We start from the raw sequence: 27,059 nt of genomic DNA, 5'->3' as shown, positions 1-27,059 counted from the left end.
TTGTATATACTCACCCATTATAATATACTCGGCCTAAATAGCTTTACCTGGTTTTCTTTTCTTTTTTCAGTCGTTGGTTGTAGTCATATACTTCGAATAACTGAAAAGTGTTTTAAATGACGAAAGTGTCCAAGATATTTAATTTCAAAATTTGCAGTTTCTGATGTTAAATTTGATGATTTTTTCCTTTGAGGAATCAGTTAATTAAGTTAGAATATTCCAAGGAAACAAGTTTAAATGAATTACAGCAAAAATAAAGAAGTGTTTTAAATGACAAATATATTCCTGTTTTGGAGTTGTCAAATTAATAAAAATATGATTTTCCACAAATAACGAAATCTAAGTAAGCTTTTCCGGTTCCTATATATTTATATTTGTAAACGTTTTATACCTGTTATGGAAAATAAAAATACAAGAAGTTTGACTTCCAGACGAAACAAATTGACCGAGGTATTAATTCCAAATTTGCAATAGGCTGTATAGTAGAAAATTGTGTTCACATGAGAGTTTTCGATATATAAAACTGGTGTCATTTTATCTAATGTATTATAATTGTAGAACTATATTTTACCTTGGAGCCAAAATTCGCAAAAAACACTTTCCTATTTGAGAAAATTTCATTTTATTTCCAGCTAATGGGGGCTTCCAGTTTCTGAAAATTTCATTATGTTTCCAGCTAATAGGATAGTAGCGTAAGATCTTCGTGCTGTCTCCCATATGCTACATAGTTCGGAACCAGTTTCCCTTAAAAATCCTTAGCACCTGTTTTCTCAGTTGGGAAAAATTATCTCGCCCATTCCATTAATATATCGAGCAAATGACAACCAATAACTGTGAGTGAAAATCATGCATATTTGCATAATTTCAAGTGACTGTTGCATATAATCTTGCGAAGCCACCGAAAGTCGAGAGAACAAGATCGTTGAGTACTAGTAATTCTATACGACTTTTAAACACTCCAACAGACTGGATGCATGGGCATTTCTTTTGTTGTCCTTGTGGGTAAATACGAGCCACATTTCCTGTGAAAGTTCTCCTCCAGATGCCCTGCCCGTTTGGCAGTTTGTTATCGCATGTTTCGTGATAACCGATTGAAGACCCAAGATACCCTTACAGAAACATTGTTTATTTCAATGCAGGAACATGAAAAATAGTCAGTGCCCTCGTAGGGCTTCGAACCTCGCACCTCTTGAAATACGCTCCGAGTATGCTGACCATTACACCATGAAGGCATGCTAAGAACGCCGGGGGAAATACCTTATATACTAGCCCTTTTAAAGAGCGAGTGGGGATTAGGGGACCCAATCGCCAGATCCTGGTGGCGGATAATCATTATTTATCACCTTTTTTAGTTCGGGCGCCACAGTAGCGTCATTAAAATTTTTTCGATGTCAGGAAACTGAAGAAATGAACAATGTCCTGGCGGGAATTTGAAGCACGGACCTCTCGAATACGCTTCGAGAGTTCTGACCTGTAGACCACGAAGATAAGCTAAGAAGGCAGAAGAAATGTCTTATACTCTTACGCCTGAACACACTGAAAAATTTGTATGAATAGTCATGGTTTTCGATTTAGAGTAATGTTATTCAAATAATATGCGGAATTTTACGAAAGAATCATAACGCATGCAATTCAGCAGGATTATGAGAAATTATGAGTTCTTCTAAAGAAATTTTGCCAATTCTTCTAAAGAAATTTTGCCTAATAATTATTAGTAAAATAATAATCTACCAATTTAATAGCTTTTCTTAAGTCACCAAAAGAAGCAATTTTTTCTTTTTCTTCTCATTTTTATAAAATCCTCACTGATTTTGCTATAAAGTCTTATGCGATTTGCACTAATGGAAAAAGGCTTGAAAAATGATAATGTTTTTTACTTAATTTATTAATTTATTATTAATATTTTCATTATAATTTTGCAACTTTATATATTTCAGAATAATTGAATTAAAATTCCTACAACCGGATTCCTACTACTCATTAAAATATTAAATACACACACACGCACACACACACATATATATACATATATATATATATATATATATATATATAATATCTTAATTAAGATTTTCCTTATTTAAAGGATTATTATAGTAACAAATTTGAAATTACTTTGTCTATATACGTACTTACTTAGATATTCTTAATCCTCAAATAATGATCAGAAACAATTCGGCATAATTATGCTTTATGTCATAGTTATTTTCCACGTCAATGATCCTAATGACTCAGAAATATCACTTATTAAGTCAGAGGATTTTGTTTTGATTTTACTATTTATATCTGTATCATTTTCAGTTAATTAGCTAAATATTTTTTTATTCCTTTGTGTTGGTTTAAAGTTAACTAGCATGACTTTCTCATTTACACTGCAGTGTATTATAACCTTATACAGTTGTTAATAAAAGAATTTTGATCCGCTAATTAATTTCTAGAAACATTACTTTTAATCCTGTATGAGATATGCATGTTATTTTAATAATTTCTGAAAGTATATTAAATGATATCTCTAATCTGATTTTAATAAACTTTTGTTTCCACTGCATAAATTTGTAGTATGCTTGAAAGAAAGAAAACATAATCTTAAAGCGTTACAGTAACACAAATTTCATTTAGTCTTGAATCAAAATCTGTAAGATCATATACACCATTTTTGTTAACTAAATTTCATTTCTAAATACAATCTTTGATTTTAAGAACTAAGATATAGAATCTAATCTCTTCAGAAATATAATAACATTTAATTAGAGGCAGCTGTTATTTTTATAAAACATGTATACAGAATCCCATTACCCATGCTAGTGCAATAAATCTTTATATTAAATTTGCCTCACTAGTGCCCTGTGGTTATGACTGCTAAATGCTGGGAATTCGATCCGATTTCCATCCCAGGCGTATAACTGAGTCTATGGTTGATTACCTTATGTGTAACGTAAACACCTACCAGTTTCTCTTAGAAAGTTCTGCACCAAGGCGTCCATTTTCCTAGCAGACGGACCTCGCGTACTTCACATGTGCTTGTAAAATTTTAAAAGCGGGAAATACCTTTGCACTTCATGAAAAAATTGTAGATATAACATATGATTTGCACTCATATGTTACCTTAATATGGACAATACTTACACAGTACTCAGCTAAGCACTTGCAATAAATATCTTGCAATGTTTGATTTGTTCCGGCAATGTTTAAGTGGGTTGGCGTTCTGCTGAGAGAGCTCCTCACCACCGGTTGCTTACATAACGGTAGAATCTCATCTTGGGGTATTTATTATAACAAAGGAAAAACATTTTATGTTCTAAATTACAACCCTAAATCTTGCCATCAGCAAGAACTTTTAACAATACAAACTTGTTAGAGAATTTAAAACAGTTTAGCCAACACAAGCTAGACATTAAAATTATGATATACCCTATACAATTTTGCGATCTGATAGTAGTTTGGGTTTTTTTATCGCACATCTCTGATTTTGATGTTAGTTAACCTTGTAGAATCGGGACCACAGATGTGGAAAGACGAAACTTCTAGACCTTCATTACTTTCAGTAAACAGGCCTATCAATTCCAATGAGAATTCATGGTTCTGTATTATTCGTTGGGATGACTTCAAGGACTACATGATTTAGTTCTTATCTTGTAAAGTGTGAGTTCATGAGAAGTGCGCTAGTGTAGAAAGGGGAACAAAATATATTATTGCGAAAAATGCAGCTGGACTCATCAAGAACGAATAATTGATAAATTGATTTGTGTAGGATTTATAGCTTAATACTAATAGTAAGCTTAATAGTTATTTTATGCTCTTTGAAAGTTTTCAAGTCATGGTCATTTTTCTTTTTATACTAGCCTAACTACAATTTACACTCAAATTCTAATTTTCATTAAACTGTTTCTAATAAAGGAAATTAAATGTTATTCCGTAGATTTTCGCATTAGGCTTATTTTATGATTATAAAGACTAAACTAAAATACAAATCCTGATTCCTTGTAAATAGCGATATGTGTTAATTTCTAAACAGTATTTTATATTTACGAACCACGCTCAAAATATTTTTAAACATTTTACTAACTTGTATTTAAGATGATACTGTATTAAAAATAAAATAGCTACTGGCCCATTCAGAGAAACTCCCTTGTTTAATGAAGGCGACTCATTTTCTTCGTTGGGCCAGTAGCACCTATTTTTATTTTTCTAATAATTTTTGCACATTTTATAATTATAACGTCTATTTCTAGATATGCGCAGTATGGAAAGTAATAGTTATATTAACATGAACAAACTGTAAAACTGCTAAATTTGACGATTTTAAGGCTCATTTTGTAAAAATAGCTCATTGATAGCGACTTTCCCCTATGTTTGTGGGGTGTGTCTCTTTGTGCGTAATAAACAGTTATTAAATTATTTTTATAATAAACAATTTCAGCTTTACAATTTAAGGTAAACAGACTTGTAGTTTTAAAACAGATGTAAATGATTACAATAAAGTGGCATACGTTTACATTTAGACTTTAATACGAGCATTACAATTCATTAATAAACACATACGAGAATCCATAAAATATTAATATTTTGAAACAACTTAACTACAAAGTAGAGACTGCAAATATGGTGAATAATGAGAAAGCATTTTCGAATAACATTATCTGAAGAAAAGTATTTCCTTTGCTTCCAACCAATTTTTTTTCTTTTTTGACTAGAGATACGTAACTACTTTTAAATGATTTTTATTGATTAATAAGCATTATTGAAAAAATTCAGAAAAAAAATACAATACATTTTTAAGTCATTTCATAGACCCACATTTAAACTCCTAAGTACGTCATATGGAAACAGCTTTAAAGTGCACAAATTATAACAGGAAATCAGGTATAAAATTCGATAAACTGGTTGGCAATAAGCAAATGATATGCTGACGAAGGTCAGTAGTCAGAAAAAGTTATGCTATTCAAAGCCTTTCCTTTTAATTTCCTAGGTTCGAGACAGTGATATATCTTATATCTTATCTATCTGGTAAGACTTACAAGTCAAGGGCGTTGACGTCATCTTGCTGGTTGACCTTGATCGAGAACAGCGAACCTTACTAAGCATTTAAAATTGTGCATACGTATTTCCTGATCATAAGCAACCCTACTATTTTAATAAGTTGGTGGGACATTAACCAATATGCGTTTTTCGCACAGCGAAATGTAGAAGATATTGCTAATATAACAGAACAGTTTAATAACAGATTTTTTTTGTTATTGTCTTGTGTCTCCCCTGATTAACAAACCCCGTTTTATATTCGCCAACTTCGCATTCATGCTATGTGTTGCAAATCTAAATACCTTATTACATGGAATTTAAGTATAAAAATACTGTTATATGAAACTGTGCCTAGTTTTCGTACAATGAGTAAATTCAAAGATTTTGCATCACAAAAAGTACGTGCAGAACTGATTTACTTTGAAAACTGTGTGTTTCCTGAAAGGAGGTGCATAACGGATGGCGTGAATTAGCTTCGCTTTATTTCTAGAATAGCCACGCTGGAAATTTAATTATTTAATCTGAAACATGTTAATGCTTCACGCACAGACGTAAACGAGGTGTTTTCATCGATTCTTCGATTAATTATCGCAGCTATATATTTGGAAGGATTTCTTTCTCTTTCTTTAATCTTTAAATAACAACTTACTTGGAGCGCAAAGTTTAAAAGCTAGCAGAATTCATCCATCAATCTGTCACACTCTGTTTATTGCTTCATCAGTCACACTTGAGCTTCTTCACTTTTATACTATGCAAACATACTCCAATGCCGTATGCTTACTTTAAACCGTTAAATGGTTTCAATGTTAGTGCGTGACCACTTTAATTACAAATCAGTTTTAATTATCACAAGGCAAAATCATTTGAAGTTTTTTGCTGCTCTTCTTCTGAAGCATAGTGTAGTTTGCTTTACATTTGAAATTTACCTTTATTGTCGAAAGTATCAATGTTAGTAATTTAACCAATCTATATTATCAGTAGAAACTATCTATGGTAGTTATTCAAAATGTTTCGCAAGACACGGAATTGTATGAAAGGCAAAAAACGAACAGTTTGAAGAGAGATTTCCTTACTATTAAAGATAATAATCAGTTCCAAGTTTAAGGACAGATAGAGGAAACCATGATAGTGCTTTTACAAAAAACAATGCAGTTTATATATATACTATATATATATATATATATATGGTTAAAAGAAAAAAATTAGTTCATACAATAAAAAGCCGCTTAAATACTGTGGTTCCGTAAAAATATTACTATAAGCAAAATAAGTTTCAATGAAATGTGTTACAAGAGAAAAAAAATACATTTGAAGATTTACAATTATCGTTTGTTCTTTTTACTTTACTTTAATTTACACACACACACGCATATATATATATATATATATATATATTGGTAGATAGATAGCTATAGATAATATATGGTAAAAAAGAGAAAAAGACATACGTAGAAAACTGAAATGCTGATCTACAATGAATAGGAATCGGGCAGCTGAGGCAGATAAAATCTTTTATTTTATTTCCGCAAAAGTGTTCAGGCCACAAACAAGTTAGCACATTACTTGTGCCTGTTTCAAGAGGTTTAAATTTTTGATAACGTTGCAGCAAGAACGAAGCAGTAGACAGCAATCCAGCTACGCCCCCGAAGAGTAGCGAGCGAGTGCGTTATGTTCATGGTGAAACCTTTATTCAGAGAGTTAGTTTTGGTACTCAATTCATTTTTATTGGAGAATTAATACTACTGTAAAATTATTATTGGCTGTTTGAGTTTTAGATCCATTTATATCATCAGAATTATGTAAGAATCATATGACATGGATTAATCTCAAAATGATGCAGTGCAGAGAGAGATTACTATTTTTAGAATAGAGAACGAGAATTAGTTTACGCTTCTAATTTAATCTTTTGCGTATTCTTTATTTCACTTACATATCACCCCTTCAAGTACGAAAAGGTATAAAAATAGAGAAGCTATTTTACAGAAAAAGCGTTAAAGCAGTAGCTAATGAAGAAAAATGTAGATCATAAAATTTTGACCATCATAATATGTAAGATATAAAATTATGTAAATCAGCTTTATAATTTAATTTATTAATAGCTTCTTCATTCCTCATTTTTAACTTTGGTGTTTCGTTTCTCTATTCTAAAAGTAACAGCATTTCTGGACTGCGCCATTTCTAGGTTAATCTAGGCCACAGAGCTTGCGTAACGCTAATGACGTAGCTATTTCGGAAACTGAACTCTTGAGAACTGACGTTTTTCTAACCTAAACCCAAACCTCCCTCTTGGTGAAATTCCTTGCTGAATAACTGCGCACTTTTTAGCTTGAACTTCTGCGCTGCTTGGATACAAATTCGCTGTGCTCTTAAGGCAATAATATAAAATATATAAATGCTCTTGAATAGGCATGGTTAGAGAGGCAAGTGATTGTGGCTACAAATTTCAGTTTAAATGAAAAGAAAATTTTACATTACTCGGCTGCCAAATTTCCTCTCTAGTATGGATCTACGTTCTACGCCAAACAACAGTCCTACGATTCTACGTCTCAGTGTTCCTACAACAGTACTTCTCTAATCTTGCTTTCGTTATATATATATATATATATATTTATTTATTTTGTAGTTATTCCAGTAGATTGTTTCGCGTATAATTTAACTGCTTTAGTTTAGTATAATTGTTTTTACTTGGTGTTAAAAATAAGTTTTGGAATTGCAATATCAAATGTGCTTTAAAACTTCAGCTCAGCTTGACTATACTCTTCTTTGCGACCTATATATATCAATATATTCGGAAACTACTCACAGCATGAAGCATTAATGTCAATAAGTAATAAAGCCAGTTGCGGCGAAACTCCAGAGGGCTCTTAAGAATGAATAGTTTTCTATTTAGTATCATTTATCTTTAAAATACGGCATGTAGAAATATTTTAGAGTGGTATTTATCTAAGGACTTACAAACAGCAATTTTTAACGCAAGATTTATTTTCACCTAACGATCTTTGTTTAAATTTATAACGAGAAATTTAAAAGATATAAAGGATAATTACGGAAAAAATGTGATGCTATGTTTCTGAATTATGTTTCTTTAAAAATAAAATTTACTTTGAAGCCGTAAAAATTTATATTCAAAATTCGTTTTCCATGACATTCATTTTATTTCAATGAATATACAAATTCAACGCAATTTTAATACATTTAAAAAATAAACACAAAAATATGTTAAAAAATATACGTAAGCATCCAAAATAATTTTTGTTTGTAACATTCGCAATAAAAATAATTAAAACATAAATCAAACAGGATTAACAGTTTCTGATTATCCAGTTTCCAAAAAAACATTAACAAAATTCATGGGAAATATAGAGAAATTTACATTTCGAGTTAAGATGGGATAGTTTTAAAAAATAACGACAAGACTTATGTTCTAATTCCCTATCAAAATTATAGCTATAAATTGTTTAATATTAAAAATATTAATATTAAACATAATTTTGATTAAATTAAATCCATAAAAGCGATAATATCAAATGTCTACTAATTCGTGACACCATTAATGAGAAAATACAAATGTTTCACCAATGAAATTTATGCTAGTTTTGTCTCGGTAAAAAATAAGATTGTATTTCTAGAAGTATTTAATTTTAAAAAAATGAATCATTTATGTAAGGCATAATTTTGAGTGATACATGAATTAAACTTACTCCTTGGAAATTTTACATTAAGAAATAAAGTGAATATTATCTTTCTATATATTGAATTAATACGTCTTGTATATTACTATCCATTTCTTCTGAAATCTTTACCATTAAAGAAGTAAATTGAACTATTAGGTATTTTCTCCTTTCCTTCCAGCATGCCTTCGTGGTGTAAGGGTAGCACACTCAGCGCGTATTCGAGAAATCAAAAGTTCGAGTTCTGGAGAGGGCATCGTATATTTTTCACATCCCCCGCTTCCAAATAGCTTAATGACTCATCAAGACTAATAAATATAAATAAATTGAAAATTAGTTTTAATTGGAAGAGCGGAAAAATTATAAACAAAATTATTTAAATCTACTACGTTATGTTCATGAAATGGAATACGGAAAAACAAATTTTTGACATCTGTTAATCAGCATTAATCTTATTTGTCATAAAGAAAAGGTGTCGAATTCAGGCAATTTCATAAAAGGTAAATCACTATGTGGAAAGTATTAAATCAAAACATACTCAAAACTTTAATGTGGAGCCTTCTGTGTTTGCCCCTTGGAAAATATTGTACTAGTAACATGGTGAAAACAGGCAACAACACATTTGATAGTTAATAACTTGCCTCATATGCAGAAAAAAAAAAAAAAAAAAAAAAAAAAACGTTAACTATCAGAAGGTATCTGGTTATAAAAATTTCAGTTTCCTGAGAGTTTCTAAATTATCCCTTTTATCTTTAAAAGTAGTATTTTGATTCCGTTAATACATCAGGATTACAGCAAACATGATGGAGCATCCAAACAAACCTCGGTTCATTGTTGAAAGCGTCCATATTTTATGCTTAGGTGTTGGTAAATTGTGCATTGTTTATTTTAGTAGTAATTTAATTATGTTGTTCTTATGTTCCGATTTATGTTTTGGGGCTTTTACTTAATCTGCATGCAAAAGTTGTAGAATTATGAACAATTTTGAAGTGGAAGCACATATAAGCCTAACGAGGTGCATTTGTTTGCATATGAAACTTGTTTACGTACGAGACTTTGGTGCGCCGAGAATTATGTTTTTCTGAATGTTGATTTAATTGCTTGCTTTTTGCATAGAGGCTCTAATTTTAATTGCATTTTTTTACTGTTTTCGATGTTTTGATTTTCAGTATTGTACAATTTTTAATTAAGCTTATTTAAACCAAAGGGGCGATTTGCCGAGAACAGCTATTAATTTCGTTTTGACATTTTGGGCTGGTTCACTATAAACGACGTTTTACCTTTCAAATTGCTACCACCAAATATTAGATGCCTGTATTACATTTAAGTAAATTAAATAATGATTAAGCTGCATGAATGTATGTAAGCTTCTCGCACTGTGAAAAAACATCTGTACAGTGAGACATGAGATTTTCAATAACGTAGTCCTTCACTCGAATATGAGCATCTGGAGGCCGAAATTTAGAATATGGAATTTTTTTTTTTATCTAATTCATATTTTGTAAACCTTTAACGAATTTTTGATTAACAAAGTCAACGCTTTAGAAGCGAGCAGTGGCAACACTGTACGAAAAAAAAAACATATCTATCTCCAGCTTACGAGACTGTATCGCAAAATCTAAAGATATGCTCATTTTTAAATTATTTTGTGATATTGCTGTTGAATTAAATTGTATTGTTTAAGTGCGAAGACCGTGATATTTAATTAATAAAGATGACATACAAATGCTAGAAAAACGCCCTTTTGGACTTAATTTAAAAGCTGAAAGCTTTTTTATTTTATTTATTTATTTATTTATTTTTTTTTTTACCGCGACGTGAGAACTGAATTGAAGAAAGCAGAAATATACCTCTAATGAAAATTCGAGGAAATATGTTTAAATGAACATAATATGAAGTGTTAACATAATATGAAAACATAATATGAATAACATAATATGAAGTTTAAATGAAGTGCCAAAAATGCGTATAATTTAATATGCCATATTATGAAGTAACGGGGTCACATCATGTTTTGTAAACAAATGTTTTTATTTTTTTCCGAATAATCTCTGATCCGCTTGTTTTCATAGCAATGATTCTAATCTGATTATCGAAATGTTAGAAACAGCTTTTATTAATTAAACTAATGTCATAAATATTAATAATATGCATTAAGTGTTTAATTTTATAGCTTTTGTGTCACATCGCGATAAATTATAGCTCCTCAGCATTTATTTTCCATTCCGTCTGGCAGTTGTTACCATTTGGAGAAACAGAGGATTACTATCTTCCAGATAGCTTGACAATAGTCTCTCAGCATTCGTATTTCACAAGATGTAAGATACTTAAAAATGAATGATTTAAATCATTATACGTATGCATAGTGTTAAGAAAGGAAAATATAAACATTTGCTTTAGGAAAAATGAAAATTAATAATTTGTTATCTTCGACTTTCTGAACGAGATACTAATTCTTAATGTTATTAATCATTAAGAAATTATAATTAATTTAGTAGCGTCTACTCATAAACTACACTTCAATGCGTTGTCATTATTCATCTACAATTTTAGAAATTTCTGAGTAATGAAGGCTTATTCTTTTGAGAAATAAATTTGTATCATTAAACGTAAGTTTTTAATTTTCGGTTTCTCATTAAATCAATCTAACATTAAAACATTTTCAGAGCAGCATTCATATTAAGTAACTCGCCGACGAAAAATATTTTAATTATTCATTTGTTACGAAATTGAGATGGATGCGATAAATGGATATTTCAGGTATTAAAGGATCATTTGTGTTATACTACCGCAACTGCGATAGCAAAGAATAAGGTGTTATTTGATGGTGTCGTGTTACTATTTCAAGAAGCAGCTGCACAAAACGGTAAAAAAAATAAATGTATATATATATACATATGCCGCTCAAACAGGAAAGTGGCGGCCGAGCGGTAACGTCGCTGAACACTGGTAGTTCGGTCCGAGGTTCGAATCCCGCGAACGGGCTGGCTGCATGGGTGTTTTCGTGGTTTTCCCCATGTGTAATGTGTATACAAGCCAGTTTCTCTTAAAAAGTTCTCCACGAAGGCATCCCTCAAGGCAGATAGCCTTCGAGTGCTTTGCCGTAATCTAATAAACCAAAACCAACCAAACAGGAAAGTGATTATTGACTCTGATTGGCGTTCCGGAGGGCTTGAGTTTAAGTCCCGGATAAGGGGCATGGATATAAATTGTCTGTCCCTCCATAGGAGGACGGTGGCTCACCTATTAAATGTCCTCATAATACAGTGATAACAGCTTCGTAGTAGCCAAAGCCTAGCATATGTACAGTGACTAGTGCCCGCCATTGGAAATATATAGTGTGTCCGTAAAGTCATGGTGCCCATTTGATCGGTCACAGGTAAGCAACAAAACAAGATAGAAATGTGAAATCTTCACCAAACAAAAGAAAACATCTTGAAGTTTCATAGCAATTCAGTGCAGTTTATCTCTTCCATATAGCCTCTACAGACTCGTCACTGACCGATGGTCTGCCAAAACGGGGTTTGTCCAACAAACTGCTGGTATCCTTCAACTGCTTATCCCAAGATTAATGCTATTCCTATGTGGTGGCGGTTCGTTGTACACGCGACGATATTCACGTTGCGCTTTGGTCACTGATTCGAATCTGGCAAGCAACAGAATACACTGAACTTTCTTCTCTACGTCCACATCTCGACTGGAGTGCGCGTGGATGGATTGATGATATGCTTCGCGATTAGCAGTGTTACGTCGTCACCTGCGTGCGCACATGCTTGCACATCATACTGCGGAAACCTGGAAAGTTTTCCTTTTGTTTGGTGAAGATTTCATATTTCTATCTTGTTTTGTTGCTTTCCTGTGACCGATCAAAAGTGCACCATGACTTTACGGACGTACTATATTATATGTGATATTTTAATGCGAACTGCTTAAAAGGGATGCTATGATCGAAGAAATGATACTTTTAACATCTAGCAGTCGTAAAGCCTGAGTGTAAAGACGAAGCTGACAAAACTGAATTCGAAGACTTATACTATTTTAACTTATCATATTATTTTTCTATACATCAAATCATTTCTTTGTAGACACAATATTTCTAGATTATGAGTAACTACAATAATTTTTATGTATACATATTAAAAAAATACACTGTCATCTTAGATAAAGAACAACGTAGGATAATTAAGCATAGCAAAGCAGAGGTGTTTTTCAGGACAGGAGAAGTTAAGAAAAGGCTGATGTAATTTGCACGCGAAGCAGTATTTATACTAGGCAGCTAAGCCAAAGAACGTCTATGTAAAGAAGGAAAGGCTGAATAGACGTAATGTAAACCAGTTTCTTTTCTACGCCGTTAGAAAGAACAGGGAAAACTCGCCAAGGGATTTGGCAACGGAACCTGTTGGCGAGAATTCCCCCCTCTGGGATGTACCGCACATGACCAAGATTTTCCTCCTTCACCACGTGTACAGGAAATTGACGAACACGGGTTAAGATGAAAAATAACATTAGGTGAAGTTTCACTTTCACTGGATGTTGAACTTGCATTATCCATATCGCAGTTTGATGTCTGATTTTATATCCGTCAATATGGAGGGGGAAAAAAGGGAGTCACACAGCATTAAACTCTTGATAAACGTGACCGTCGAACCTGTACAAAATTCGATTTTTGGCGACAGATGTTTCACGCATGCGCAGTTGTTTCCCTTCTCGTTCGAAGGAAGCCACTCCTGCTGCTGCGAAGTTTTCCTTCTTAACAATACATATTCTTTGGCTAAGCTGCGATTGGCTAATTTTAGATTTTAGCTCACTTTCCAAGCAGCGTTATGTAAGCATCTTATGATTTTTGAAAGATTTCGAATGTGGGAGAAAAACCTGAACTTAAACCTGACTTAAAAACCTGAACACAAAATATAGAATAGTCAATTTTCAGGTTGCCAATCACATCTCAGCGTAGCCATCGTATTTTATTATATTTTAAATAAATAATTTTTTTTTACAATTTTTTACAACTTTTACACAATTTTTCAACAGAACACACATATCACATTACAAACAATTTACATTTTATTCACAATACCACTTAACTTTATTTTCCTTCAAGCAAACTTACATTGATTGGCTCAGTTTCTTAAATAACTTTAGGATTTTTAATTTTTAATTTTATTTTTAATATTAATGTTTACAAAAAAAATTTTTACTATAACAAAGATAGCAGCTTGACACTCAACTTTACCTACATAAGCGCCATCTATATAAATTGAAGAACACACTTACTTCTCTTTTACAACACTTTTGCAGACCCCAACACTCATATAGTAGGTAAGTTAGAAATAAAACTTACTATTTACTTGCTTTAAGTATTTCTTAAAATTTTTTATGTAGTTTTGAAGTATTTTCTAAATATGAAATTATATTTTTAAATATGTATCTGTTTTTTAAAAATTGTGAATTAGTTCTTTTTGTTTCTTATTGATCTATATGGATTATGTCTAGTTCTTTTTTAGTTTCTTTTTATTGATATGCATATTCGTGTCGAGGAGGTTTCTGTATACAAGGGTTTCTAAAATACATTGGTTTTTAGTTTTTTTTATCAAGAATTAATTTTAAAAAAAAATTAATTTAAAAAAAAAAAGTTTCATTTTATTCTTGACTTTACTTGTTTCTCAAAAGACTTCATTAGTATTTTCCTTTTAAAACTTTATTCTTAAATTTAATTCTTAAATGCTAATTCTTAAATGTTAATTTCTATGGGTACCACTTTATTGGTATTACTTTTGGTTTTGACTTTTACCCTTGCCTACATGAATGACGAAACACGAATTGAATGATTGGAGAGTTAGGTTTGGAGGCAACTTCCCCTTGATAATTCTGTTTCCTGCCTACTCTACTGTCATTCACTTATGCATTTTTAAAAAAATTATTTAGTTTAATTTTAATTTGCTAAATTAGTGAATTTATTTTCATGGATTGATTTTGCACTTGATTTGCTTATGCTTCTGAATTTAAATGATATTGTAGATTAGTTCGAGAATTAAATCTTTTATGTTTGCACATTTTTTAAATTTTTTTAAAAATTATTTTAGCTTTTTTTAGGGTTTAAATTTGCTTTTTTACTTTTATACGTGTTTGTTAAAAATTAAATTTTAATTTGTTTTAATATATATATATATTAATATCCCTTGCTTCGCCTTGCTGCTAGCCACGCAGAACTTGCTTTCTGCTTTGTCCTTTTTCTAAAGAGATGTAAGCTATACAAATGTATGCCGTGCATCTCGCACCCATAAATAATGCTATGTGAATCTGTTTATGCGCATCAAGGCTATGACGAAAATAAAATTTTGTGTTCAAATCAGCGGCTATATCTGAAAGCTAGCTCTCCGTTCTCCCATCTTAAGTATCCAGGCAGCTGTTTTCCGAATCATCGAGTCATTTTCTGAATTGTTACACATATGCTAGTTTTTATTCTTGTAACTTGAATTTAATATTCCATGCAATTGCTTTTAGGAAGGTCGCTTTATCCATACAGCTGCTTTAGAAATTTCATTATTAAAAATATTACGTGTGTTTTATTTCAGAACTCTGCTTTTAATGTAATTTTTACGGCCTATGAGAGTGATTTTACATTATTTCCTTGACCGGAACAGGCAATATCAGTTTAAATCCCCAGACCAATAGCTTTAACTTTCGGTCATAACACAAAAGGAAACAACTGGCTTTTTGAATTTAGCTAAAAAGTGAAAGTACCTGCCGAATGTGCCGCCGCCTTTTTCCTTTAATTTGTAAGAAAAATTGATTTTATTCAATTTCGGTATGCTGAACTTCTGAAGTAATATTTTAAGATATGCATCTAATGTGTCATACTGATTTTATTAAATTATTATATTTGAATTAGTTACTTTGATACTTTGATTTAGGCTGGTGTTACCATTAATTAAATTTAATTATTGACGAAACAGTAATCATATAGCTGTATTACAAAGACGTTCATTATTTAAACGTGCAGTAAATTTAAATGAATATGTGTTTTGACATATTTTATTTATATGAACTCTAACAAATTTTTGACATATCACACTTATTCTAATACTTGTGAAAATGGTAGAAAAATCGTTTTTATTATCAGCGTAACTGCAGATTTCGAGTTCTTCCACGAAACGTTTTTTCGGTATATACCATTGGAACTCGGGACTTCTTTGCCACCTAATCCTACATAGCTGGGATCTAGGGCTACACATTTTACGAATTCACAAAATATTCCTAAAATTCATCAGTAAATCTCTTCCTACCAAACACAAAGGTAGTATGCCTTGGGAGCTGGAGAAATTACAAGAAACGCGGAAAGCCTGGGAAATGGAGTAATGCTGAGTAGGCTCAGAGAACAGAGGCAAGTTTTCAGAAAGCCTCTTCTTTTTTCTGCAATGCCTATTACGCTCAAATGAATTCCACCGATATATGAGTATTTATACGTGTGCATTCATACTTATTGGTATATGTATAACTTCTTAATCATATGTATACTCATATATATATGTATATGCAAACAACCCTCAAATTGTTAGTCCAAAGGGGCAATTTGCTCAGAAGGACTATAAATTTTGTTTTGGCTTTTTGCGTTGATTCACTATAAATGTTCACTTTTTAAATTGTTGCCACCAAATCTTAGAGCTCTGTATTAAAGAAATTAAATAATGAAAAATCTGCATAAATGCATGTATATTTCTCGCATTGTGATAAAACAACGGTACCTTGAGCCATCCAGTTTTGAATAACGTACGTTTCCACCCGAATATGGGCATCTGGAAAACCAAATCTGGTATATATTTTATTATCTATTTCCCATTTTTAAAAATTTAAAGAAATTTTTATAAACAAACTCAATGATTTCAAAGCGACCAATGGCAACACTGCACGAAAAAAAAAAAAAAAAATTATCTCCAGCGCGCAAGACTGTGTATCGAAAATTCTAAAGATATGCTCATCTTAAAATTATTTTGCGACATTGCTGTTGAAATGAATTTTCATGGCTTTATTAAATACCATGCGAAGAACATGGTATTTAATAAACAAACGTAACACACAAAACGATAAAAATACACCCCTTTGGGCTTAATGTAAAATCTGAAAGCTTTCAGAATATATTGTTTTATAAAATTACTTTCTTTTGAAGTGTTTCAGTTCAAGTAATACTTTAATCTCAATAAACGCTCGCCCGATGTTATCAAATCTTTGTTTTTTTTCTCATTTATTTTATCTAACGTAACATCAGCAGTTATAAAAGTGTATAATTTTAGCAGAATAGACATGAAAATGGTAAAACATATTGTCATGGTAAATAACACGTTTATGAAAATGAAACAAATTTCACGTCTCATATATTCTATCACATGATAGCCTGCTCTTCTGCAAGAGTTCCGTTCTAGAGTCATTAAGTTTTTTTAAGACATGAAAAATGAGCAATGCCCTCGCCAGGACTCAAACCTGGACCTCTTGAATACGCACTGAGAGTGCTACCGTTACACTATGAAGGCCTGCAGAAAGGAGGGATAAAATACCTTATGTACTCCCCTTTTAAAGGGTAACTAGGGATCAGGAGACCCACTTGCCAAGTCTTGGTGCGTGAAGAATCATCATCAACCATTTTTAATTCGGGCGCTACTGTAGAATCAGTAGGGTTCTTTTATTTGAAGCAGGATACATGAAAAATGAGCAATGCTCTCGCCGTGACTCGAGCCTTGATCTCTTGAATACGCACCGAATGTGGTACCGTTACGCCATGGAGGCATGCAGAAAGGAGGAAGCAAATACTTCATATAACCATTGATGAAGTCTGTAACAAAGATAAATAAAAGTATGCAGCAATCACCTAAACTTCTTATTGTTTTAGACTTTCCTTTTTTTATTAATATTTTATTAGTTTTCTCTTTTGTTTTCTTTGCTAAAATTCGATTTTCTTTCCCGTTTTAAAAATTATTTCATAAACCTTAGCTGACCATCATTTTGGTGATGACGCGAATAGTAAATCTATTGATATATAACATATAATTAATTAATAGATTATTAATAAGAACTCATAGATTTACTAGTTATTGTTTAGAAATAGTAAATCTATATAATATACCTAGCATAGTATTACTGACTATATCTGCAGTTTTATTTGTCATGTATGATGCAAAGTTATTTCCAAGATGAAGGTGATTAATTTTGAAAAATGTGTGCAACAATTTAAAACATACCTTTTAGGTAAACCTGCAGTGATAAGCTACTAAAACCATCATAAAAACAATACAGATTTTTTTTCTTGGTAAACATTTCTGTGCTAAGGAAATCAATTATTATTAATGCAGCGGAAAATGAAACAAAAAATGCATACACTTTGTTCCAGTTGTTTGTTTGCAATTTTCCAGTTGTTTAACAATTGTAATTTTCAACGTATTATTCTTTTATTTCATATTTCAAATAAAAGAAATGGTATTGTTATAGCTTTCAGATTTACTGAATGTTTAATATGGGAATGTAATAATCCTGGTACTGTTTTAAAGAAATCGATATTTAAGAAGCTAGCAGAAACACGCGAAAATAATTATCATTCATAAAATAATTTAATTGATTTTGTATCAATCTTTCTCAATAATTTAACTTAGTGTTTAAAGTATTGTGTTCAATTAATTATGCATTACCAAACACGATTTCAGCAGATGTAAGTAACAATTTATTTACTGTACATGAAATTTGTACTTGGAATTATGCAAATGTTTACATAAAAAAGATTTAAATGCATTTTTTTCAACCGTAAGTATGTAAATATAATTTTCTGAAATTTCTACGAGGTCTAAACATAATTCAAACTGAAAGTAACCTTAAAACAAAATTATTTCAAACTAAAAATAATTCGAAATGTAGGTAACCTAACAGAAAACAAAATTATTTCAAACAAATCAGAGTTTCAGCTTCTGTATGTTATAAAAGGAAAAGGGAATATATAAGCAAAAAGTTACGTGTGCCTCCAAAAAATGCAAAATATTGCAACGAAATAAAATACGCGAAATAATACAATACCTCCCAAGTAAATTTATAACGTGGTCTGGAGTTATAGGGGAGCACTTTTTCTTTCTGCCAAAGTGATGTATAAGATTCTGATTTTCGTCTTCTCATGCATTTCTGTGTTTATTTTCATCGCAATGCATCCTACAGAAGGGCGCAATGAAATGAAAAAAAAAAAAAAAAGTAGAATTATTTGAATATTTCGTACAAGAAACTGATACGCCTTCAGCAAAAAAGTACAAAAACTGCGATTTCTTTTCTTTAGAATATATGAAAATTATGTTTCCTTAGATGCATTATTATTTTATTTATTTATTTATTGCATTTTTTAATTTTTGTTTATTTTTTTGTTTTTGTTTATTTTGAAAAGCATAATTTTGGTAGACATTTTTAATTTGACCGAAATGTGACAGTGAAAATACATAATGTGGCATCTTATGTTAATTAAATTTTAATAGATCCATGGGGCTTATTTACTAAACTTGACAAACGATGTGTGGTTCTTTGTCTGTTAATAAACTGCATATTGTATTGACTATTAACATTTTATGGTGCATACAATTAAAAAATATTTGACAAAAATATAAAGGCAGATAGAGTGGACCAAAATATATATGTTTTGTAATTTCATATGTGCGCGGAAAGGTGAAATTCGGTGGTACAAGGCGCTGTTGGGCAGTAAATAAAAGCATTCTAATAGCGTAAACCACCATTTCCCGACCAAATTTCGAGGTGTATCCATTGTTGCCCGAAGGCAGAGCTCACAGAAATTAAATTTATATGCAGAGCTACGGACGGCTGTAAAATAACGGCTTAAAAGTTATACTTGGGAACCTTTATATGTACTTTTTTGAAAAGCTGCTTCATTTTAGCCGTAGAACATAGATAAAATGTATATGGATGAGTTCCGCCTTTATTTAATGATGTATACTACTTAAAATGTAAAAGTATATTTACGGGTACCCCTTGGCGAAAATTGGCGATTTTTGACTGTACATGGATACCAAGTTTGCGCAGTTCTTTGACTTGTTATTTTAGCTTTGTGTAGCGGCGATTTTAGCGCCAAAAATCGTCGCTACACAAAGATAAAATAACAAGCCGAAGAATTGCACAAACACGGTATCCATGTACACGCTGACCTATTTTCACTTAAAAAAAAATCACAGAGTTGTACAAACTAGGCATTGCGCACTCCCTTGACTTTATCTATGGACATGTAGACCTATTTTCACTTACAAAAATATCAGAAAATTGCACAAACTTGGCATTTCGCACTTCCTTGACTTTGTCCATGTACACATCGATATATGTTCACTTAAAATGTCAAAGTTGCACCCATTGGCAATAAACGAAAAAACAACTTGACGACAAATGAAACAACAACTTCGCGATAATACAAAGGGTACCCTTCAGTCTACTCTAACCCTTAAAATTCATACAAAGAACAACAAATTACGGCAGACTAACTCTTTTACCTGCTGCTCAGCAGCGCCCTATACCACCTCAAAGCACCAATTACGCATATACATTCCGTTATAAAATCTGCTTATTTCCCCAGTTCTCTTATACAGTTTAAGATACGTTAGTAGTATATCGTATGTTCAAAATTGGATTTATTTCTTTTTTAATGAAACTTCTAACTATTTGTTTATTGCAATGGAAATTCCGGCGTGGACGTTTTCCATCACAGATTGATATATAGCAGCTCTGTAGTAATATAAAGCAGGACATTTTAGGCCATGTGATTTCTCAGGGAAGAACCGTGTAACCTTAGACTGCTAGATAAACTATGCAAAGACTTTATGGTAAGAAATAGTTAGGATCTTCACTAAAATCACATAAGCAAAAGCGTAAAATAATTAAATTTACGCATCATACAAATGTAGCAATGTTAATAGAAATCATTTCTGATTTAAAATTTTCTGATCTCTTTTTCATAAATACAATTTTATTTATATATTACTGAATACATAAATATAAATTCTATTAATATAATACTATATATTCATAAATATAGTTGTAACATGCGTTTTTGTAGCCACCAAATATTATCACCCTGTATTATTTTAAACGAAATTAAATAAAGGAGAATGTGCAAGAAAGTACGTATGTTTCTCGCATTCTGCAAAAATGACGGTAACTATGTTTTGGTTTTGTTTTTATGTGATTATGGCAAAGCCTTGAAAGTTATCGGCGTAACGGGAGGAATGCCTTCTTGGAGGTTATCTAAGGGAAACTGGCTCGTATACACGTTACACATGGGGAAAAAACACGAAAACGCCGATGCATTCAACCCGTTCGCGGGATTCGAACCTCGGACCGAACTAGCAGTGTTCAGCTATTTTACCGCTGGTGGGCCCGAAGGTACCTAGAGCCTTCAAATTTTGAATAACATAGCTCTCCATCCGAATATGGGCACATGGAAGCCCGAAGTTGGAATTTAGAATTTGTTTTATTGCCTATTGCATATTTTCTAAATTTGTAACGAATTTTTGAGTAACAAACTCTACGACGTCACAGCGAGCAATGGCAACATGGCGGAAAAAAACATTTATGTCCAGCACGCGATACTGTTTGTCATAAATGCTAAGGATGGGCTATTTTATAAATTTTTTAAACCAAGCGCTCTCGAAATGTGTGTGTTCGTAAATGGAAAAAAAAAAAAAAAAAAAAAAAAAAAAAAAAAAAAAAACGGCTCTTTTGGGTGTAATATAAAAACTGAAAGGTTTCAGATTTTATTTTTCGTTTACATAAAAATAGTTTCTCTTTTCTTATAATAATCTACGGGATGCGTTCGATATTCAGGCATAAAAAAGAATTGCTACTGGTAAAATTAAGGATTTCTATTACGGTCGCTATAAATGGAACATTTCGAGAAAATGAAAAGATTATTTGTTGTACTTTTAAGTTTCCAAAAATACGAGAATGATATGTGATTGTGGTTACGATCAAATTTTTACTGGACAAGGGCGCTTCCTGCGTACTTAAAAAGATTTAATTTGCATAATAGGCTATGCAATTTTTATAGTGTTCAAGTCAATGAACGACATTTTATTTCAGGCTGCGTATTATTGTGACATATTAGGGAAAAGCGTGGTGACGCAAATGAATTCTATTGCCGCAGGGAGAGTTTACATTTGCAAATAATTTGATGAACTTTATAAAATGGTAGTATAACAATACTAGGAATTTTTATTTGATGTTTTTAACTCTATTTTTGTTTTAATCCTTATTGAGTGTGTTGCGTTAACCATAAAACCAAATATTATCGGCCAGGAGGGCTGCAGCACACTCGTGTATTACACTACATTACCCGAGAGAATATTATAATACGTGAATGAACTAAATCAGCAATCTTTGGTAAATACTGAAATCTGGAAATTGAAAATTTTAAAATTTCAGCTGTTGCGAACAAAAATGTAAAAGGACTTCCAACAGCTTTATTTTCCATTGTACTTATTCTAACCAAAGTAGGAAGCATTTTACCGATTCTGACAACCAAAGCTTCACACTGCTTTAGTCTATGCATGAAATGCCATGTTTCTTTGAAGATAAATAAATATCAAGCATAAAAGCTATGAATATTACATCATATTTTTGATTCATACGAACATTTCATAGTATCTAATTTATTATTTACCGGGAAGAAAGTAACTCTTGCCTTGACTTCTTTACCTGTAAAGACTCATTCCTTCATGTCTGGAAACCATGACTTTAATATTTATATTCTGCGCTAAATGGTCTGTATTTCTGAAAGGCTAGAAAATGTATGTCTAGCCTTCAGATATTGGAATGTTTGTCTAGTCTTCTGTCATGCTGAGGGCGAATACATAATATTTGAATCCACAGATTTTGCTTAAGGAAATATTTGTATCGTTGTATTTATTTTTGTCATAATTTTACTAGATTTTCTTTTCAAGAATTTAGTGAAGTGATGAAGAAATTTCTTCTGTATGTTTTGAAATATTTATATTGAACTAAAGTTTATTTTATCAAGTATTTAATGCAGTTTAATTCGCGGACCCCTTTTGGCATCTAAAAGTTAACATTACTTTGGCTTAGTGTTTAATTTAGAAACTTTATTACTGACCTACTTTCTTCACTTTTTGATTTTTAAAATTCAAATGATGGCTAAATGATTTGTATTTAATTTAAATGAGAATATTATCTCTCTTTATGTTCCAACTGAATTCATCGCAAAAAGAAAAAGCAGGCTGAATGCCTTCCTGGGGACAAAAATGTCGTTGCATTTATAATTTTATGTTCTAGTTCATGTAATGCTCACGAACCCCGGGGCCCACGATCAAGAAAGCAGAGTTTCGGGCGCTGCAGGCCTTGGGCCATTAGGGTTGCTGCGCCACTGAGTTTAGTTTAGTTAGTTCATGTAACAATGACCTCCAGGCTAAAGTCGGAATGTGCAAATATATTAAATGAAAAAGAGAAAAGAAAATACTTTGTGAAAGTAGTTGTTTGTACCGGAGAAAGAGAAGACTACAATTAAATATTACATGCGAAATAAGTTGTACAATTACTTCCGCCCATTACTGCCTAAAATTGACATTTAAAGTTTAAATCCAATTCCTGTCAATTGCGTAAATCCGGAATTACCATTTCTATAATTTCTATTGTTTATGAACTAATTGTTGAAATTTTCTTTAGGTTAATTTTACAAATAGTACTGCATCAGTGCTCATTTTAATACTTCTGAACGTTGATCATAAGCAAATGACAAAAAGCATTTTGAGTGTCGAAAGGATTTTTCTAAACAATTATTTTCTGTTAAGCTATGCTAACAAATTGAAACAATAGGCTAAAGATAATTTTCTTTTTCAGATCCACCAGGCCCTCCCCGCATAGAAGGATACGAGGAGGGAACCATCGTAAAAGCAGGAGAGGCCTTAACTTTGATGTGCATTTCTGAAGGTGGAAACCCACCACCACAACTCATATGGTACAGGGGCAATGCTCAAATTGATGCTACATATTATCTGACCATGGATGACACTGTCACTGCTAACAATCTTACGTTTATCGTTAGCGCCGCGGATAACACTGGATCCTACTATTGTCGAGCCTCTAATTCGGCAACAAAAGAACCTCTGACAACATCAATCAAGCTCAGTGTTTATTGTAAGTAATGTGAATGAATGGTCTTATTTTTATATATTAAGACAATGTACAAGAAGTATTCAATTCTCTTTTCTGTAAAAAGTAAGGGTTTTGATTAAGAAAAACCAACGATGCATGGCGCAGATTTTATTTCAGTAAAAGGGGGGGGGGACTAAACAGTGGAAAGATACAAAGCAAAAGAAAACGGAAGGAAATAAAATGTGAATTATCTAGAGAATGAAAATAAATCAGGAATAAACTATATGTAAATGGGTGCGAAAAGCCGGTAAGAATTTATATCCTTGAATAAAGTAAAGATATTTTTTTCTGATATAAAAAGACTAAAAGAAATCCTTTTTACCGGCTGATGAAATTTTTGGTCGATTTTTGCTAGGAAAAAAGTACGTTTGTAGTTTGCAGCCCAGCAATGCTGGATAGCAGTTGATTTATTTGTTTCCTTTTTTCTTCTATTGTGCTTGTTCTATATTACATTACAGCTACAGAATCGCCCAAAATACTTCTGCTAAACAATTTTTAATCTTTCTTGAATGGTCAGGCTTTTACTGTTGTTTGAAGACAAAATGATGTTAAAATTTACTTAACATGAAAAATGTATCTCAGGTTAATTGTTTCAACAAAAAAAAAATAACACTTTCCAAAAAAAAACAGTGTAATAAGTAATAAAACCAAAATTAAATAGCTCATTTAAAACATTTTTTGACCATTTTCTTTTTGAAAACAAATAAAAGACCATAAGATAAGAGCAACACATTTAATTTAAATGGTAGACCAACAGATCATTTTACAGGCTATTGTAAGATATGATCAAATGAGATTCCTTTTTGCGCTGTTACCACATAAATTCACATTAATGAGAGCAAACAAAGGAATAGTGTCTGCTGTGATCCACAGCATATATTGTTGCTTTCTAAATTAAATGCCGTTTACTATCTTCCTGCAGAAAACTGTTTGACCTGTTTATTCTATAATTCTTTATTGAAAAAACGAATCTAATGATAACTCTCTATTTTTCTTTTTCAGAATCCTTTTTAAGGATCTAAATGCTTCCATAATTATTTGACCCTAGTATTTTGCTGAATTCATGAGAATTAATTTTTTATGATTTAAATTAATTAACTGACTTAATTTTCTTACAACTTCTTTCTTTAATTTTTGTTAACATTACTGGAAATACAGAAATTTGAAAGAAACGTTCATCTATTAACCCACAGTAGTAAGTCGATCAAGTCGAATGTATGAGCAGTTTTAGAAAAGTAACATTAACAAGTGAAATGCTTAATATTTCAAACATCAATACAAAACTTACCTCATAACCAAATGCAAAAATTCCCATGACTGCTGCATGTTGAAGGCCAAAAGATGAACAAAAAAGTAAGAAAGCATATTATATGTTTCACATTTAATAATGTTAATTCTAGAATTTTGGATTTAAAAATAATACTTTAGAAGATTATCTCCCTTTGGAGAGAATAAATATGTCTGCAAAACCTGAAAGAATGGCACGACCTAAGAAATGGGCAGTATGAATATGACTCATTGTAGAAATAATAAAAATGACTTCCCCGTTTCTATGGAAGATACTTCTTTGATAGAAAGTTTCACCATTAAGTAGTCTTTGTTTGCTAAATCAGACCGACTAAATCTGTATTATATTTAACTCACAATGAGAATTTAAAAGTGCACTGAATTTGTAATCTAGTATATCCAAATTATAATTAATGGTAATTTTTATATGCACCTTTAATGTATTTAACAAATGATGATACTGATGCCGCCTAATCCGAGTAGAGAATAACTTTTAATCCGCTTTAATCAGTTAAATTGAAATAAATACGTTCAAGTAACTTTAAGATTAAAATTTGAAACATGGTGTATTTTAGTCCAAATATATTCTAAAGGAAGAATATGGGGAAAAGCAAAGTATCTCTAGCTAGCTGACTTGAAATTCAGTGCATAAAAAGATCATGTAGAAGAACTGAAGGGAAAAACATGAGATCTAAAGTCAACAAAACTTGAGATATTCTAACAAAAACCTAAAAAAGGACGGAAAACGGAAATTTGCGTAGTCAGCAAAACTATAGAACATGAAAAGCAAAAATAATAGTAGCAAAAAAAAAAAAAAAAAAAAAAAAAAAAAAACTGCAGTTTCTTCTTAGACGATAAGAAAGATTCCAAGAGCTTTATTCAATACGATTCTCGAAAAGTTACAAAAATGAAATCAACAAGAGACATATCACAGGCTCTAGAAAATCTGAAGGATTGTTGCATATTCCAACTTGTTTTATTTTGTAGAGGATAAGACGTGTAGGATGATATCTTATAATTGAACTTTTTATGATTATTAATTTTTTTAATAATTTAATTTTGAGTAATATAATGCAAATGAATTGAAGACACAAACGCAAAAAGGATTTTAAAATTGCATATCTTTTATTCGAAATAAATTAATTGTTAAAAATTTGATTCCATACTTGAAGTTTCAAACTAATATGAAAATATTATTTTAATTATGTTGTTTATAAGCATGTTTAATTTTAGTGCTGAAATATTTCCATAATTCTTTATAAAAGAAAAATTCGCAGAAGGAAATTTATTTTATACGCTTTACAAACAAATTCTGTTTTATATGGGTCTGAATTTTATATTTTCAGATATTACTGAGCAAAGATATTTTCTAATGGATTTATTATTTTACTACAACAGACACGATCATGAGGTTAAACATGCATGAACATCTCTAACCTAAGTTGTAAAAAACAGAATAAATTGATGTTTTTGCCATGAGACAAAACGTTTTTATTATTTAATTTATCCCTTCAATAAATTATTAACAGAAATCAATAGCATTTACATGCATAGCTGAGATAGTAATAATATCAATGCACATACCAACGAATTAACCGTCAAATTTCACTCACCATTCTTTACCTTACACTCCTGCGAACGCATATAAGAATTTCAGCACAGAGCCACTTAAGACCCCGCTATCCGAAGTCAGAGAGTATATCGAATGAAATAGATTTGAAAGCTATAGATTAAAGAGATATATTAAAAATAACTGATAAAATCCGACTGATTACAATTTTTATGCAACATTTGTGTTTTAAACTTTTAATTAAGAGATTTTCTCAATTTGTCCAACATATTCTATCAGAAGCAATTATCTTAGGTGCAGCATCAAAATGTAATTTAAAATGT

The 27,059-nt window shown here is 31.4% G+C and overlaps 1 protein-coding gene across 3 annotated transcripts in view; it reads left to right on the top strand.

Annotated features, from left to right (window-relative positions):
- Positions 1-27,059, top strand: part of LOC118185412 (nephrin-like) — a 1,505,573-nt gene that overhangs the window by 621,118 nt on the left and 857,396 nt on the right. For all 3 annotated transcript variants that reach the window (XM_085813712.1, XM_085813714.1, XM_085813713.1), the window contains one exon: positions 23,565-23,861. In XM_085813712.1, the coding sequence (XP_085669838.1) occupies positions 23,565-23,861 (297 nt within the window). The remainder of the gene's footprint in view (positions 1-23,564; positions 23,862-27,059) is intronic.

The sequence above is a fragment of the Stegodyphus dumicola genome, chromosome 3 (genome assembly GCF_044657685.1).
Source record: "Stegodyphus dumicola isolate Sdum_Otavi_A_Nest chromosome 3, ASM4465768v1".
In the NCBI taxonomy this organism is placed as follows: Eukaryota; Metazoa; Arthropoda; class Arachnida; order Araneae; family Eresidae; genus Stegodyphus; species Stegodyphus dumicola.
Note: the sequence above shows the minus strand (reverse complement) of the source record. Positions and strands in the feature narration are given on the sequence as shown.